At 39.4% G+C, this 19,161-nt stretch overlaps 1 protein-coding gene across 5 annotated transcripts in view; it reads left to right on the plus strand.

Annotated features, from left to right (window-relative positions):
• The window catches only part of INPP4A (inositol polyphosphate-4-phosphatase type I A), a 47,642-nt gene that overhangs the window by 12,668 nt on the left and 15,813 nt on the right, over positions 1-19,161 (plus strand). For 2 of the 5 annotated variants that reach the window (XM_080346483.1, XM_080346487.1), the window contains 8 exons: positions 2,659-2,842; positions 4,175-4,393; positions 5,543-5,834; positions 9,142-9,174; positions 13,395-13,567; positions 15,017-15,140; positions 15,766-15,892; positions 18,881-19,021. In XM_080346483.1, coding sequence (XP_080202609.1) covers positions 2,659-2,842; positions 4,175-4,393; positions 5,543-5,834; positions 9,142-9,174; positions 13,395-13,567; positions 15,017-15,140; positions 15,766-15,892; positions 18,881-19,021 — 1,293 coding nt within the window. The remainder of the gene's footprint in view (positions 1-2,658; positions 2,843-4,174; positions 4,394-5,542; positions 5,835-9,141; positions 9,175-13,394; positions 13,568-15,016; positions 15,141-15,765; positions 15,893-18,880; positions 19,022-19,161) is intronic. The other 3 variants (XM_080346486.1, XM_080346485.1, XM_080346484.1) reach the window with 3 other exon arrangements.

Raw genomic sequence — 19,161 nt, forward strand, 5'->3', positions numbered from 1 at the left:
TATGTACCCGCCTTGTTGAAAAAATGACTCGAAGTTATTTCCCCAAACATCCTTTATTTTGTTTTCTGCTTTTGGTATTTGCTAACAATCTGCTAATTTTATTTTGGTTTTTGTTTTTTTAGCAGTTATGAGGAGTGTTGGTGAGTTTTATGTTTCTGAGAGTTCTGTAGAGAGGGTTTTTGTTCTTTGGGTTGTTTTCTTTTTCTTTTATTTTCTTTGGCAAAGATCTGGTGTGTTTTAAAGTGTGCAGGGCTTTTTAATGTCATGCATCATGATATCCCTAATTGTGCTCAAAGTAATTGTAGCTGCTTTGTAGAGCAGGATGTGTGAATGAATTTCATTTCACCTGCAATGTTTGTTTGTAATGAACAGCTAGCTTCCTGGCTCTCTTTGATCGTAAGAAGTTAGAAAGCTAAAGATCAGAACATAAGAATTTTATATATTTTTCTCTGTTATTTCCCCTGAAAACTGCATGGAGAGAGAAACACTCTGGCAGAGGTGGAAGATAATTAAGATAAATCTACATATTTGTAAATCTTTATGGTGATAGATTGGGCATGGTTTATATTTTTGTAACCCATGTCTTCATTTAAATATTTTCACTTAATTTTTGTGTATTTTTCTTTGTCATGATGTTCAGTACTATGAGAAGGAAATCTTACTTCATGGTTCATCAGCACAGAAGTTCTGCTCTAAATTGCTCATCTTAAAGGTTGAACCCTTAATTCGCTGGGGGTTTAAGGCTGTGTTACAGTTTGCTGATATAGTACAAAGAGAGCTGTTCATTTGAAAAAGCAATTGCAGGTTGGAAAGTAAATATATGTGAACTTTACACCATGAATTTTTCCCCCTGATCATCCCAGCGAATGTTTGTGATTAAAAATGTTATAATTCTAAATCAAATCTCAATATGCTGCATGGCCTTTCCTGCCAAATACGTCTTTATGCATGTTAACCACACTGTCGTGGAAAGAAATTGCTCAGAGGAATTGTCACTAAGATCACCAGTCAATAGAGGGCAAAAAGCATGTACAGGGAAAGTCCTAAAAGCGGAAATTAATTTGCTGTGTGGCATAGCAGTACTGAGGAGTGGTTGTTCTCTGCTCCACTCAGGTGGGTGACCAGAGGGACGCAAATAAGGAAATTCTTTCAAGAATCACTTCTACAGTATATCCTTTGAAAAACAAAGCCCCAATCTTTTATCATAACGGAGCTCAGACAGGTCCTGGGATTAAGCTGCTCCTTTGCCTTAATATTCATTAAGTGACAGCTGGTGTTTGTGGCAATGATTTTAAAGCATGCCCCATGCAACCCTCATGTCTTACCTCACAGACACACTGCAGAAATCAACACTCCACGGAGGTTATGATCTGATATAACTGTGCCTGGAAAAGAAACTCCTCTGTGTAGTCTCTCAGTGTAGCTGTGTCCATCGAACAGTGCTGAGATTGGTGCGAGCAGTAGGTTATTCTGTGCTGAAGCCATTCATGACTGGGGAAAAATGAATAAAATTAAGACAATATACAACTGGTGTCACCTCATGCTTGATGCCACATCCTGAATGGGCATAACACTTGTCACAACTGGTCCTGATGTGAAGGCCTGGTCTTTGTATAGTTTTCCTACTGGGGAGAAAAAAAGTGGCACACTGCCTGGCAAAGGGAGTAGTGGTGGGTTGGTTCCAAATAGTTAACTAAGAAAGCAATTTCAATTTCAACTAATTTTTGAAGCTAAAAGGCAGCTTTTGTGGATAGCTCTTCTCAGTTAAGTTTCAATCACCCTTTAGAAGTGCTGTTCTCTCTGCCACACTTACAGACAGAGTCCAAGCATCTGTCTTGGACTGGATAAGCAACTTGTGTAGATATCTAATCTTAGAGGACATGAGCTGTTCTCCTCCACCGCCAAGTAAGCAGTCTCAGTGGAGCTGTAGTATCCCAATATATAGATTGGTATTGCTTTATATTGTTACAGCTGAGTTTATACTAGGGAGAGTTGTACTATGTCCCTAGTTTGGTATAGTAAACGTATACAAACAGAACCTACACCAAGGACAGGGTCCTTGGATTAGCCTGGAGTTATACTTTGTTTTTTATGTGTCATAAGATTGCTTCTGCTGGTGTAACTTGAATCAGGCCTGAAATAGAGGAAACTATACACTAGCAGAAGGAATTCTTGTTAATACCACAGTGTTTTCATTACAAATCTGGGTGGCATTTCTGTGTTGGAAGGAGTGCAGATTTTCTTTTCATGGTGTTAAGAGCTGTTATAATACAGGTTTTTACACCAGGCCTCAGGGAAGTGTCTGTGTCATAAGGAGAGGGAGAGTGGGGCAAGCTGTCTCTGCAAACAGTGGTTCTGCATCTGATGGAAAAATCTGTATCACCCACATTCTCATCAGCAAAACTGTCCCTCTGGTATACAAGCTCTGCCTACAGTCCCTTGGAATAAGGGAGTAGTAAATCTGCATCTAAATGCTTTCAGTAAAGGCAGAGAAGGCTCTAGGATCATGTTCCTGCTGTGCAATTGCCCACTGGCCTTTCACTGTTGATTGCTAGCTTAGGTAATTTTTTGTTGTCTGCCATTAATTCCCCTGCATGCCACTATAATGTGTGTACCCCTAGATCAATTTTCTCCCTAAAATCAGTCTTTCTTTCCCAGCACTTCAACAAGTTCCCAGTCTATAATATACATCCCACAGGACATCGTTAGAGCAAAGGAAATTATTGCACAGATCAACACCTTGAAAACACAAGTCAGTTACTATGCAGAAAGGCTCTCAAGAGCTGCCAAGGATAGATCAGCTAATGGCCTTGAAAGAACACTTGCCATCCTAGCAGACAAGGTAGGAGAGAAATACATTTATACACTGAAGCACAGCATATTTTATTCTGTCTCTGTCTTTTCTTGAAGCATCAATTTTGCCTTGTTCAGTAGTGTATTGTAACATGTACAGTCCTAAAGCAAAAGCAGAATCAGACCAACTTTTAAAATTTACTGCTTTTTATTTAGGTTGTCTCCTACTTTTCACACTCTTGCCTTTACCTCCTCTTGAGAGTGCAGTGGAGAGCAATGTCCTCTGGTTCCCTCTATTAATTCATTATATTCCAGAACTGTGTGTTTTTCACTTTCTTTTATTCCCTTTTCTCCATAACCACCTTCTTTTCTTTAAAATGTTCCTCTGAGTCATCTGTCAAGCAGCAGCAACTGGGCATAACTTAAGTAAATGAAGCAGTTCTGTATTTTTCCACTGGTGAAATAAGGAATAATGTTGACTTAGCCTTTGCTTAAATTATAGTGATGTGAATGAGGTATTCTGGACCCACAAGACTGGACCCACAGCTGAACACAATTTTATTTAGATGGACAAAGAATCACATTCAGTTTTAGTGACATCCTCTGTCCCTGAAGCAGATCTGAAGGTTGGAAATGGCAGTAATGGCCAGTATGCTTGCCATAAATTGCCCGAGTGGAGGGGATATCCATATGACTTTGTAGAGTGCAAAAAATTATGTGACCCCATGTATATGTATTATTTATTATAATATTCACTCTAGATGAGTACAGTGTGTATAACTGATCTGTGGGATTTTCTACAGCTGGACAAATGTGTATGTATAATATAGTAAGGGCTTGTTTGTTGTTTTCTTTTTTTAATAGATGTACAGGCCAGATACTTTTTATAATCACATAACTTGCAGAAACTCTTTAATACACCACCAGTAAATAAGACAGGGACCAAGTTGCTTTGATTAGGGGGTTATATCTTCAGCCCTCCTCTTGTCTTGTTCTGATTTCAGACAGGATGGTGGAGGTTAAGCATGATCTCTCTGGTGTGGCAACTATTGTGTGGGGTGTAAAAATGTCTGCACATTGTTCTAAGCTTTCATCAAATACAGAGTGCAAAAAAAGGGTGAATTGCACATTTATTAGTAAAATTTTCAACAGCTGCAAGGCTAATATAGTAGAACTGACTTTGGAAATGTACCATTTGTCGTTTGGTATCCTAAATTCTTTTAAAGGCCATTCTGTAAAACACCTTTGAAGGCACCTTAGAGACAGTGGTTAGTTTGTTTTCCAGATACAAGTTGTTCTTTTTTCATTCTGTGAAAGAATACAGAATAAATTGCTATAAATGGAAATGTTGTTAACATGTGGGTGGTTTATTGCTTTTTAGACCCGGCAACTTGTCACAGTCTGTGACTGTAAGCTGTTGGCAAATTCAATACACGGACTGAACACTGCAAGGCCAGATTATATAGCTTCAAAAGCTTCTCCAACCTCTGGAGAAGGGGAGCAAGTGATGCTGAGGAATGATCAAGATACACTTGTGGCCAGATGGACAGGAAGAAACAGCCGATCTTCTCTGCAGGTGGATTGGCATGAAGAGGAATGGGTATGTTTGGTTAGTGGAGTGATGAATGTTTTCTTCTTTTTAGACTTTGTTTGCTTTGTTCTTTTGTTTATAAGCTCCATAACTTCTCACCAGATACGCACACGATGACTGTTTTGGAGGTATTGTTCAGCTAGCAAAGATGCTTCCTCCAGCCTGTGCTCAGTTACTCGTTGGCACTGGGCTACAAACAGGCCTTAATGAATATTTATGTATCTCCTGAACAGTGGAGATCATTGCAGTAGGTGCATGGCTTTTCTGAAGTTAGTTCCAAGGGAAAGTAAACAGCTTTTAATGTAAAAAAAAAAAAAAAAAAAGACAATACTACAAAGGGCTTTTACATTTCTCCAAGATAAAACATATTTTGCATGTGTTAGCTATACAATTCAGCCTTCCTGGCTTTTGTTCTCATCTAAATATTTAGAACTTGCAGAACATCTCTGTTTTGATTATGAACAGCATTTTAAAACTGTTTGCACAAAGAATTTAAATGGTTTTCCTTCCCACACTGCCAAGTGAAATGAGAATTGGGCTGTTTAAATTCTGTCATTGTGTAATATAAACAGAAGTGAATTAGATCTCAAAAAATAGTCAAGATTAATTAAAACCTTATTAATATTGTGAAATATCAATTGAGAAATGAGATCAAATTAATTTTGGAAATGGAGCCTTGCTAGTTTGAATTGTTTTGGCTTACTTTGATTTACAGTCAAACTCGCAATAATGAGATACAAGTAAAGCTGATTTAATTATTTAGATAATAATACAATACAGTAATTTTATCTGTTATTCACTGAGTCATATACAAAAAATGATGTGTGATTGTATACAATTATTACATGAAACATGAGTTCCAAGAATAAACAATAGTGCCAAGTGGAAACTGGAGCCATACTGTGGGAAGAGGCAGATATACTTAGAAAATAACTTTGCAATTTACCACACAAGTCGTGTCACCACATATTGTTGACATGCTGGTATACATTATTTATATATCCAGAGTTTGTATGTGCACAAGTGTAAATGTGATAACCCAGAGGAAACTCTGCAGAGGAATTGTGACTAGAATCACAGGAGAAAATATATTGCTAAGGAATTTGTTACCCAATGTGTCTTTTCATTTTCAATTGAGAAACAAATCTTTTTTTTAAGGAGAAAGTTTGGTTGAATGTTGACAAAAGTCTGGAGTGTATTATACAGAGAGTGGACAAACTTCTCCAGAAGGAGCGCTTGCAGAGTGACAGCTGTGAAGACGTTTTCCAGTGCGACGTCAGCTGTACTAGTAAGAAAGGTAATCGGGACACTCGTGCCTACTGGATAAATCCAGAAGATTTAAATGAGACCTCATCATCCTCACCACCTTCATCATCCTCACCACCTTCATCATCCTCACCACCACCTTCATCCACACCATCCTGTGCATGCCATTCTCTCAGAAAGACAAGTGCGTATGCCAGACACCGCTTCTCACTGCTGCTCTCTTGCTGTGCGCTGGCATCATTCCTAAACCTCCGCTACGTCCTTCCATGTGTTTTTTAGTTTAGTAGTGGTGTTGAGCACTGATGACAGGCAAAAGGGGCTAGTGGTGTACAGAGACCTGCTAAGCCCATTACTTGTTTTGAAATCCCGATCCCACTGAAATCATTGCCAAATCCATTGGTGACAGTGGCATTTGGTTTTCATACTGGGTGTCTTAAGCTGGTAAAACAGGTGTTTGGGTTACACATGTCAAACACCACCCATAGCTCTCCTGGAGGCTTCAGCTTCTTTGCAGCAATCAAAGCTCATGACAGTGAACCTCTATAAAAGATAAATAAAACATGAGAGAAGTGCAGGCACTACTGCAATGCTAATGGTCCCAGCCAGGCTGCGAAAGCATAGGAAGGGGAGCCAAGGAGTCCCATTAGACTGAGCTGAACTTGGATGAACCTACTGGAGTGTAATGCAAATTTTATCCCAAATTGTCAAAAGCTGTGGTGCTGAGGCACTCAATTAGTTAGACGTCCTGTAGCTGGGAGGTAGGAATTGGCAGTGCAATCTCTCAGTGGAATAATCCGATCAAACTTTGAGGTAAAGTGGGTGCTGGATTGAATCCAGCATAATGCCATTAGCATGTGAATGAAGGAAATTCTTATCAGCTTAGGTTGACAGTTTTGCAGCCATGCATTAAGTTTCAGAATTATTTTATTTACATATGTACTTATTTGGCTTATTCTCACATTCTTTACATGTGGTCACTATGATTTGGCCACTTCATAGAGCAGCTGTGCCAAGTTATGCTCTAGAAAGACTGATTTGTGTTTTCATTTCCTTTGCCTGTTCTGTCTTACTGTTTGATGGCCCTTTGTCCCTTATGTGTGTCTGTGACTTCATGTCCATCCCATTGTTAACATTTGCAGTGGAAGGCAGTACCTTAACAAAAAGAAAGCAAGAAGGAAGTTAAATGTTAATATATTTCTGTATGGCTTTTTAAATGTTACATATGGTTTTCTTTGTATCTTAAATGACCGTGTTTTTCTAGATTAGGCTGACATTTTTGTGTATTATAAAGGAATAGGAGAGTTGGTTCTTGTTTCAGATTGTGTTCTCTATTAATCTTGGACAAAATTTCTTCTACGGTTTGATACCTTTAAATGTTTTTATTTGCTAGCTAGTTTACATGAAGTTTTATATGTATTTACATGAAAGTTTTATCAGTAAACTTTAGTGCACCTTCATAACAATGACTAAAAGTTGTGGATTTTTAATATTAAAAAGAATAGGAAAAATCTGTGGTGGATGATATCAGAAACTTTTCCCAAGACAATTTGATGCTGAAAACACCTTAGTACAATAATTGTCTTTCATTTTCAGTTGATCTTTTAAATCTACTCTGGATTTTGACTCTTATGCCATATAAAAGTAGAATTAGCTGCATTTACCTACCAAAGGTTTTGTTTGTGGCAAGAGTTTCTGTAATCTTTCCCTGATGTTCCTTCAAAATAGGAAAAAAATCTTACCATTTAATCCGCAGAACCTGGGACAGAAACATTAAATCAAGAATTGCACTTCAGAAGCTTGTTGTAAGCCATGGCAAGCTGAATACTTGATCATAGTCTTATCAAATGTAGCTCCTAATTAATGGTCAGTATTTTTGACAGATGAACATGTTCAATGCTATGAAAAAAACTGGTCTTACTGAAATGAACGGGAATTTTTCAGCTGAGTTGCTTTCCTTGACTCTACACCAACCTGGCCTGTTAAATGGTTTTAAACTAAAAGATGGTAGATTTAGACTAGATGGAAGGAAGGAATATTTTACAGTGACAGTGATGAAACACTGAATGCATTGCCCAGAGAGGTGGTAGATGCCCCATCCCTGGAGACATTCCAGGCCAGGCTGGACGGGGCTCTGAGCAACCTGATCTAGTTGAAGATGTCCCTGCTCATTGCAGGCGGCTGGACTAGATGGCCTCTGAAGGTCCCTTCCAACTCAAACTATTCTGTGATTCTATGATTTACCCTTTCACTGTCACTTGTGACAACTAATCATGGGAATAATTGAGGGACAAAGAAGATCTTTTCCCTAAGTACAAAATCACAACATTTTAAAAGTTTTTTCTTGTCATGTGTTCAAAGAACTAACACTTTTTCTGTTACTACATTTTGAGCTTTGAATAAATGACACTGAGCAAAGAGTGGCCAGAAATTTTTTTGAAAGCAATGTGAAAACCAGCAAACGGAGATAGTTCCAGAATTGGTGTGAGAGAGAGTAGAATGTTATCAGAGGACTTCAGAGAATCTCTCTAGAAATGAATGTTTGTGAAAGAAAATACTGCCTGAAATAGTAGAAGGGGGATTTAAGAAATCCTTTTAAACTGTATTTTTGCTATAGGCTTAGGTATTCATTACTAAAATTGCCTGGGGCATATAGCTTCTTTAATGGACACGAGTTTTAATTTACTGAGAGGTTTTTGTCTTGGATCATCTAGGTCAGCTGATTGTCCTAATGCATAAAACTGAATTTGATATTTTCTGTTGTTACTTTTAAATTCATAATTCATTTACTAGTGAATCTAGATATAAATAACAGAAGTTGAAATCCTTTTAGCTACTACTTTCCAATAATGCAAGACTTGCTCTAACAGGGTGTATATTATCTTTTTACTGTTTGCCTTGCACTGAAGTGTGTTTTAATCTGAGAGCTTGTTGCTCCCACTGAAGTGAGTGTTGAACATTCACAACCTTCACTGGTGAGGTTTCAGACCTTAACATACAATCTAATGCTTGTGTTAACTATCTCAAAAATTGTCTAGCAGAAATTTGTCTAAGATAGTGAGGTCCTGTTTCTTTATTACTCTTGCATTGTAGGTGCCTAAATATAATCTTCTGTTAAGCGCATTGAATTTACTGCTAGTCTTTTGCTATTCTGTTTAGCAGCCTTATTGCCAGCTTATTATATAATTGCACTAAACCAGTGGTTCTCAAATTGTGCCCTGTGGATTGCTGGGGATTGACAGTGAACTTGCTGGTAATCCCACAGAGCGCCCTTGAGCTCGCAGGCTTTCCTCCAGGTCTCCATCCAGGTGTTACTCTGATCAGAAACAGTGGAGTGGAGGAGATAGCCCATGCCCTTGGTGCCTGCAGGCAAAGGAGCTCCTCTTCCTTGGTGAAAGTGTTTGAGAACTCTGGCATTGAGCATTTGAGTTGCTTTTGTTTAGACTATGTTGCTGCTCCTTAATCATGCATGTTGCCCCTCCATTTCTGTGCAGATTGCAGCCCCGCTCCGGAAGAATCCGGCCCAGGTACGTGCATTCATGGCTTCTGCTTCTTCTGAAAATTGCAGGGGTTTGTTCGTAATTAACAGCTGAACAAGTGCCTTGCTGTTAAGATTGGCCATTTTGAAATGGTAATGCTCTGCATTAAGCATATTGAGAAGTTATTGTTTTCTAAATAATAGTGCAAGGGAGTATCTGGTGACTTCTCATGTCCAGATATGGGAAAGCACTTGTTCATGGCCTCTTTGCTTTCTCCAGTTGATGTGTTTCAGCAAACTGTTGAAGCTGACAACAATTTGAGGCCTTTTCCGAATGTCGCTGAACTCTGTGGGAGTCTGACATTTCAGCTGTTTCAGACATGCCCTTTCATATGTGCTGTTGAGCTGGCCTTTCTGAATGAGAACTCGAGTAGAACATGGAGCAGTCAGCAAGGCAGATGGAAAATCTCTGTGGGTACACACCAAGCAGTGCTGTACACTGCAAATCTAATGTTTCAGAATACAGAATTGAGGAGAATTTCATTGCGCTGTTAGCCTTCCTTCTGCTGTCCTTGTACTTCCACACACTAGTGTTGCATTTACAAGGTCTGAATAATATACCTCTGTAATACTGCTCTCTCCCAACTAGATGGCTGCAATTTCTCCCATTTGAGAGTAGTTTAATCTGAGTTCAGTGAAGGTTCAGTCTTTGCACTGTTACAGCATGGCCTTCTGGGTTTAGTGGAACTAAGGGAAAATAAAGTTCCAGTGTGGGTATGATTTTCATCTTCACGAAATATATTAATGTTCTTCTCAGCTGTCTACTCTGTTTTCTTCTGTCTCTAAGAAAGTGTTTCTAACAATAACAGCTCCACACATTTTTAATTCCTGGAACATCCCTTTAGTTTTTGCAAAATATTAATGTAGTACATAAATGAATGCTATTTTTATGTTTTTAAGATGGGAGTAATTAAAAGCAGCCAAGTTACCCCAACTGGGTACCCAGATATACACAAAACCACATCTTAAACATAAGTGGTTGAAGCCACAGTGTAGTGAGATACTTGCTTCCTCTTAAGCCAAATGTGACATGACTGTGTGCTTAAGTGAGTTGCCCATTATACTTTACTGGATCAGGCCTAAGTAACTGACACTTACTTAGTAAATCTCTTTTTTAGTGATCATAAGTGCTTGCAACTCTGACCTAAACCGAGGGCAACTGTGTGAGCACAGTATGGATACTAAGGTTTCTTTTTAATATGAAAAGACTAGAAATACATTTTCAGGGTTCTGGAGGACAATTATTTTAATAATATTTTTATTGCTCCGGAGAAGAGAGAAAAAGCAAAAACTTTTCCCACCTGTCATTACATCCTTGATTCATACAGGCTTTATGTATTAGGTTCTCTTAACATTGTTTTATAAAATAGTCAGTAGTATATAGTCAGAGAAGGTCCACTACGTGAACTCATAGGCCTTCGTAGCATAACTCTCTCTGTCCCTCTTTTTCAAAATGCCACATTTCCAAGTGTACATTAAGGTATGACTTTGGTCAGCAGCAGTCGTAAGAAAAATAGCAAAGACTTATGGGGCCAAGTCTGGCCCTTCCTTACCTGCCAGAATTCAGTGGTAGCTGTCTGCCTGGACACTGCAGGATTTGCTTCTTCCTGTACAATATGAAGCACCTCAAGCAAATGACAGGCATCCTGATGGTTTGCACGAGGCCAGTTTTTAGACAGAATAACTTTTAACATGAACTAGAAAGCTCTGATTAAAAAGCAGGATTTCTGTCCCAGACATACCAACAGCTAACTTTGACTAGGTCTTTAGCAGTTGTAAACTTGTAACACTTGTTGCATCTCCATTTCGCAGGCCCTGTGCCAAATCATCCTACCTGCGGATCTGCCCAGTGGAGTCTATAATAGTTCTTTAAAGTTCTGGTCATCTCACAGAATGTAGGAGGAGACCTCAGAGTAGATTTCACATTAGAATTGATGCCTCATGGTGTTTGAAGGTGCCGTTGATTGATTTGATAGAAAATATACTTTCAGTAATAAAGTTCTCTTAGGAAAATTAATGAGGGGAAGACAGAAGGACAGGAAAATCCAGGTGAAATTTGAACACTTAGAGTCCTTTCACATTTATTAAATTGCTGCCAGTGAAATTTTCCAACCTGATTTGAGCCTGGGAGTGCAATTCCTTTTATTCCTGTTTACTGTTAGTAGCAACTACCATTGACGAAAAAAAGTTTAAAAAACACAGGTGGCACCTCTGTGAAGTAGGCAGCAAAAAGCATTTAGAATTCTGCAGGCTGACAAGGGTTTGTTTTTTCATGGCCCAAATTTTAAACCAAGAGAATACACAGCCCAGCGGATTTTTTGCTCATTACCCTGTGTGGACCACTGCATTGAGTGTGAGTGTTGGGAGAAAGAAAACATCTAACAATTGCTTTGTCTTCAGACAGGCTGGTATACCACCAGTATACTTTGCAATTACCACAAATAAGCATACTTTTTTCAAATTAAGTGCTGCCAGACACACTACAATTTGAAACCTCCACTGAGTTAATAACTATATTTATATATGTATATCCAGGCAATGGGATGATGATGATGTGCTGGAAGATCTTTTCTGTTCTTTTTGTCATTCTCATTTGTTTATAGAATAGTTGTAAAATGCAGTAAGAGAAACACTGCTAGTATTATCTGTGTTTTGCTTTTTAAGTGTTCATGGGGCCATGTTATAGCATCTGATGTATTTTGAGAGAAAGACATTTAAAAGAACATAAAAGACAAGCTGTAATTCTTCGCCTGTTCTTTTGATTTTTCCTGCTTTTTTATGGCAAGGGAACAGAGCCAAACAACTTCCCCTTTGTGTAGTTTATTATGTTATCTATCTACCGCACAGAACAAAAGCAAGAAGGATAGTCCTGTTAATCTTGTCAGTTCTGTTTCTGTTAAGAGACTTCCAAAGATCCCCTTTTTGGCTGTTTATCAAAGCCGTTTATTATTCCTAGCTCTTGGTCCTGCCTTTGAGTCAAAATCCCAAACAACTTCCTTTCAGGGGCTTGCAGTGCCCCACTCGTGCAGGTTCTGATCTGTATGTTGCCTTCTTCCTACAGCCAACCAGGCTAGGGTTGTCTGTGTTCTGTTTGTGAGCTCCGATGCTTTTTAAAAATAAAACACATTGTCCTTCCCTTTAAAAAGAGGAGTTTTCTTCTGTTTGAACTTTACATTAAGGAGGGCAAAACCAAAGCACTGTTGTATTTTCTTTTGTATTGCAGAGGGAATGGGTTTTGGTATGGAATCTGAATAATTTTTCATACAGTCTTGGAAATAGGTTTTTTTAAATTGCTGGTTAAGACAGCAAGTGAAAGAAGGAAAGAAAAGCAACTGAACTTGTGGGGCGTTTTAAGGCAGAGCAATCTCTTAGGGAGAGGGGAGTGACACAATGTTTGGGGTACTAAAATGGGACTTTGGCAACCCAGTTTGATTTGTGTACTCCCTGTGTGGGACCTTGAACAGAGACCCTCTGGGACAGGTGTCATGTATTTCAGTGGAAGTCAAGCTCCAAACTACTTCCAAGGATCTGTCTGACTCGCTTTTAAGTCACTAAGTGTTTCTTGCTAGCTAGCTCTAAGCCTTCAAAGCCACTCAGCAGAGGACACCTGAGAATACCTACATGGATTTTTCACCTCTCTGCCTTACTGTTTCTAGGCTGCAAATGAGACATAAGCATTGTCTTACCTCACTGAGGTGCAACAAGGGTCAATGAGTTGGTGAGGCAGTTGAATGATATATCTATGAGTTCACAAAAGATTCAAGGCAAGATATTTGGGAGTAATCTCATTGACAGAAATGGCTAAGCAAATAGTCACTGTCTCTGTTATATGTTGGACTCCACACTGTCTGTCCACATATGCACTGTGAAAGGGTATGTTTGCACATGTATACACAGTTACATACACTTGTGTATATAGAAATTAATCTTTCTGTTATGCTTTCCAAATGAGCGATTGTATAGCCTATCCTGTGGGCGCAAATCTGGGAACTATTACATGGTCAGGAAAGTCATAACATCCTTACAGAATAAAATCCTGTAAGATTATTTAATTAATAACAAGCAGGGAGTAACCAGCCAGTGAAAATAAAAGAAGACCTAAATGTGAATTATCAACAACTTGGACTTGCAAAAGGAAGTTTCTTCTTAATGCGTGTTTGTTTCAAATAAGGTACTTACAGTGCTGCCATTTTTTTTTCTTTTAACCAGGTGAATGGAGCGAAGCTCTTTATCCTTTGCTGACAACACTCACAGACTGCGTAGCCATGATGAGTGACAAGGCAAAGAAAGCCATGGTCTTTTTATTAATGCAGGACAGCGCCCCGACAATAGGGCTCTGCCTGAGCCTTCAGTATCGCAGGGATGTTGTCTTCTGCCAAACTGTAAGCAAGCAAATATGCATTATTTGATTGCACCACTTTGACATGTGATGGGTTTTATATGAAACATGAATTATGACTGTTTTCAGTATGTTTCAGATCTGTTCTACACTTGGGTTTAACACTGTGATGATCTCTCACAGGCTGTACTATCCTGTCCTTACATGTCACCTACATGTATTTGGCAATAAATAACTTAAGTGGCCCCTTGGATATGCATTCAGTATTTGAAAAAAACATTATTCCAGAACTATGGAAAACATACTGCTGACTGCAGAAAGAACCTTTGCCTTCCAATGCCACCAAACTAAAATCAAAAGATATGAAAGAGGCGAGGGGGGGGGGGGGGGGGGGGGGGGGGGCGGTGCAGGGAAGCCCATGAGCAGAAAGTGTGCTCCTTCAATTACCTTTGTTGTTTTCCACATCAAGAAAACTGACAGCATCTGTGGTACCTAAGGAGAGAAGTCTAGTTATAGGGAGAGAAATTAGTGCTATTTTTTTTTCCTAGATGTTCTGTTTCTAGTCCTGCTGGGATCTTTTCTGTCAGCCACTGATTAGCAGGTGTCTGCACTAAAAAACCTTCCACATTTCCTCTGCCCATGACACTTCTGTAGTGTGTCTGCTTCCCTGTGAAATCAGTATCTTACTCATTTATTTCAAACAGCTTATCTCTTGGACATTGTTTGGTAGGGCTGTTGTCTCAAAATATAATATCTCATAGAGATAAATTCAGGGTATTTTTCTATTCAAAACCCACTTCATATTGCAGATAGTTTTGAATATGTTGCCACATCATAAGCAGAACTGTATTCCCTTCTGTTTAATTCTGTAATGAAGTTATACACCTGTGTACGTAACATATGGCAATCACCTGGGAAATTCCTTTGTTGACAGAGTGAGTTAAGGCTAGTACTAATCTTAGATCTTAGTACTGTGTCTTCAGGACTTTGTCCTGAATATCTCGTAACGCTAGAGTTTGAATCTTTGCGTAATGCAAACATATTGCATTTTTACATTTTTTTACAATACTGTTTTTAAAAGAAATAATTTATTCATACTGTCAGAATTCGTGGCCTGGAACCAGATGTGTTGCTTTTCCATCTGTAACTAAAACAGTTCTCCAAGGAGACTCTTTTGTACTTTGTAAGTTGTAGACCTTAATGCAAGTGGTTGTGTCCAGAAAACAAATAGATGGAAGATCAACAGCGGTCCTGTCTTGGGAGAGCTTACAAGATGAAGGCAGTGTGCCCTAAATCTGATTTTATGAGTGTTTTGTTTTTTTCTGGATTCGTTGTCTCTCTTCAGCTGCAAGGAAGAGTGATGCTTAAGAGAAAAGAGCAACAGTCTGACAGATTTTATGGCATCTCTTATATGTGATATTGTTTCTGTTTGGGACCGAAGAGCCTTTTTTGTCTGGAATCATTTCACTCCTCTGTGTTTTCTCTCCCACAGCTGACAGCTCTCATTTGTGGTTTCATTATCAAGCTGCGGAATTGCCTGCATGATGATGGATTTCTAAGACAACTCTACACCATTGGCTTACTGGCACAGTTTGAGAGCCTGCTGAGCACTTATGGTAAAGACACAGGGCAAGTGGGTGGTATTAGCTGTTGAGTCAGCAAATACTGTTTTAAATTGGCTACAGCAGGACATGAGTGTTTGGAACTGTCTGCAGCTTAGCTACAAAATTTTGAAAACTGAAATGCAAATTCAGATTATATCTGGAGTACTTAATTAGCTAGCAACTCTGATTTTCTTTGCATTTAATTGAACTACTTCTGAAGGATAAAAGTAAAGTGTTTCAGTCCTGTGTCTAAACAGCCATCTGGATGCCAGTTAGGGAATGCTTTACTGAACAAATCTGGAATACCTTATAACTTTTCCAACACAAAGGGCATCATGGCTGTGACAATGCCAGGAAGACCTTACTAGCATTGTCCAAATTGGAAAATCAGCATATAATCTACTTCAATAACAATAATCTGGGCCGTGCTAGTTAATTGGTGTTTCCTAAACTTACTAAACCCATAAAGTAAATAATTACATTGTCTGTACATCAAGGTGAAGGCCTGGGCTTTGCACTCGTTTCGTCCATAAAACTTCTTTATGAGAGTGATGACCTGCAGTCATCATCAGATTGATAAAGGGAAGTTGTATGTAACAAATAATGATTACAATTCATTTTTTCCTCCTTGATTTAGGTGAGGAGCTGGCAATGCTGGAGGACATGAGTTTGGGAATCATGGACTTGAGGAATGTAACCTTTAAAGTAACTCAGGCCACATCAAATACATCTACCGACATGCTGCCAGTCATCACTGGAAATCGGTAAAAAAATGGGGGGGCGGGAAGTGGGGTGGGACTGCAGACAGGAGAAGCAGTGATACTGCACTTGAAATGAATTATTTGCTGTTGTACTGTGCTGGTCTTCTCCTCAGAATTTCAAAGAAATGTTTTGAAGTGGCCTTACTCATTTTTACCACTATTTCATTTTACAGGGAGCTAAGCTGAAAAGGGATATATGGCAAACATGGCAGTAGTGTTTCATGAACAAATGTCATCTTGACCTAGCCTTCCAAAAATCATAAGCCAGAAGTATTCAATCTTTTCTTAAGCACTTGTGCTGTTTTTAAATTTCAGACTTACTTTTTAGACTGATCTCACTGTCTGAAATTCGCTGCTGTTGATCAGTTGGTCACTGCTTTACTGTATGCCATTGACTAATGGGTCACCATTAGCACAACAGGATGTGGAACATCTATCAGGCAGTTGATGGGCTGCTGCTGAAGTGAGGCCTATTTAGGATCAATTTCCAAAGTATCAGGGCCACTATTTAGATTCAATTTCCAAAGTATCAGGGCCAAGCTGGCTTTAACTTACTGATGCTTGTGAAACACCAGACTGCTGCTCATTTTGGTCACTTGTCTGAAAAGAGATATTTTCCAGTTTGAGCTTAAAAGCAATTTTTCTTTTAAAAGTCTGAAGTAACAAACATTCCCATCCTCATGTAAAATGGAGTGAGAGTGACCTGTTACAGGTTTATTATGACGGGAAGCATTTACAACAGTGTCAAACTTCAGTTTTGCTGCCTCAGCCGGCTCATGAGCTGGCCTTACACTGGTTTCTGATGTGGCTGGTGAGCCCTTGCAGAAGTTCTTGCCCAGGGGCTGCCAGTTCACAGTATCACAGTATGTTTGGGATTGGAAGTGACCTCAGAAGATCATCTAGTCCAATCCCCCTGCCAGAGCAGGAACGCCTAGGTGAGGTCACACAGGAACATGTCCAGGCAGGTTTTGAATGTCTCCAGGGAAGGAGACTCCACAACCCCCCTGGGCAGCCTGTTCCAGTGCTCCGTCACCCTCACTGAGAAGAAGTTTTTTCTCAAATTTAAGTGGAACCTCTTGTGTTCCAGCTTGATCCCATTACCCCTTGTCCTGTCATTGTTTGCCACCGAGAAGAGCCTGGCTCCATCCTCCTCATGGCACTCACCTTTTATATACTTAATAGACATTAATAAGGTCCCCCCTTAGTCTCCCCTTCTCCAGACTAAAGAGACCCAGCTCCCTCAGCCTTTCTTCATAAGGCAGATGCTCCACTCCCTTCATCATCTTTGTTGCCCTGCACTGGACCCTCTCCAGCAGTTCCCTGTCCTTCTGGAACTGAGGGGCCCAGAACTGGACACAATATTCCAGGTGTGGTCTCACCAGGGAGGAGTAGAGGGGAAGGAGAACCTCTCTCGAGCTACTAACCACCCCCCTTCTAATACACCCCAGGATGCCATTGGCCTTCCTGGCCACAAGGGCACAGTGCTGGTTCATGGTCATCTTTTTGTCCACCTGGACCCCCAGGTCCCTCTCCCCTACACTGCTTTCTAATAGGTCATTCCCCAGCCTTCATAAATGAGGATTAAGCTGTGGAAGGACAGAGGCCTCGTGGAAGCTGATGTTTTAATGTTTCTGTATTTCAGAGTCTTCAGAATATTTTAGTTTCTGATTTCTGGAGGAAATTGGGCTTATTCAATTACAGTGTGCTGTACCAAGCTCCACTGAAGCTTTGCCCAGCTTTGTCCACATCTGAAAAGGAGCTAGAATTCTCAAAGATAAAAACATTTAGAGGAACTTCATTAAGGTTCACATGCAATGAAAAGTGCTGTCGCTGAAGGAGGTCTGCAGTACAATCATGTATGTTACAGAAGTGGCTGAGACCTATGGAAATGGCTAAGAGCTGACAGAAAACTCCTTTCAAAGAAAATCTTTAGTTGAAACTTGCCATCAGCTATAGGACACTAATCAGCAGGAAACCAGTCTTCATTAGTTTCACGTTTGATAGTGTTGCTTATTATTTTGCGTGTGTATTTATTTTGGTCCAAACTATTGGAAGCTTTACATTTAGAGGTAAAAATAGGTTTTTATGCTTTCAAACATAGCATAGGATTTGTGTGTCCAACCAATGTAAATGTTGGGTAGGCCAATTTTGATTATTTTACTGTACACTTCTCAGAGATCTTTTGCTGCACTTGAAAGTATATGCTATACTTGAGGGTTCTGCCAAGGTATTGCTGCTGATAGGTTAACATGCAGAAGACAAAACATAGTAACTTCTGTCTGAGCAGTTCCAACACTGGGTAATACGACATACCTTAATCTGCACTGATGTTATGGGATAAGATATGTTGTATTACCTAACATTTGTCATGAGATAAAGCATACACAGTGCTCTTTTGCAGTAGTACAGCTGACCCAAAGTAACCTGTTTTGCTGCAGGAACAGCTTGAAGGTCTGAGACATCAAGTTCTTGTATAAGTGCCTTTGTTAGTTCCCCATTCAATTTATGCTTGGGTCGCTACTACCAGTGCTCCAGTCATTCTCAGAAATGTCAGTAATACTTACTGTATCAAAAAATGTATCCTTTTATGCGTGTGCATTATCACTGGGCTTTATCACTTTAAGATAAATATACTTTACTCTTGATGAGATGAGGAAAAATTTGGCTTTTTCTAGCCAAGTTGTACAAGAGCTGTAGTGTTAATGAGCAGAGCAAAACCAGCTTTTGTCAGGAAGTTGGCAGATCTGATTGAAATGTCCATGAGGATATAAAATCAACATTACAGGTTGCTACAGGTTTGGTTTTGAACTAGAATAGCTTTTCTGCTTAGGGGCAAGCTGTGCCAGTTTCTTAAATTCCTCAGTTTTGACTGATACTTACAGAACATGATATGACTATTAAAAAATATGTTATCCCTCTTTATATAAATAACACATGCTCAGAATGTAGCTTTTTGATATTTACATCTAATAGCTGTTTATTTATTTGCAGTGATGGATTTAACGTGAGGATCCCTCTGCCAAGCGCCTTGTTTGATTTGTTGCCGCGAGAGATTCAAAGTGGCATGTTACTGAGGGTTCAGCCTGTTCTTTTCAATGTGGGAATCAATGAGCAGCAAACCCTAGCAGAGAAGTATGTATTCATCCATGCAAGCTCAACCTTAATGGCAGTCCAGCAGTCTCCTGTTCTGATGGAAGTTATTTCTCTATGGAGTTGCACTGTTGCATTACTAGCAGTGATTCAGTATCTCCCATACACTAATAAGGGAATAT

The sequence above is a fragment of the Nesoenas mayeri genome (assembly GCF_963082525.1).
Source record: "Nesoenas mayeri genome assembly, chromosome: 1".
NCBI lineage: Eukaryota > Metazoa > Chordata > Aves > Columbiformes > Columbidae > Nesoenas > Nesoenas mayeri.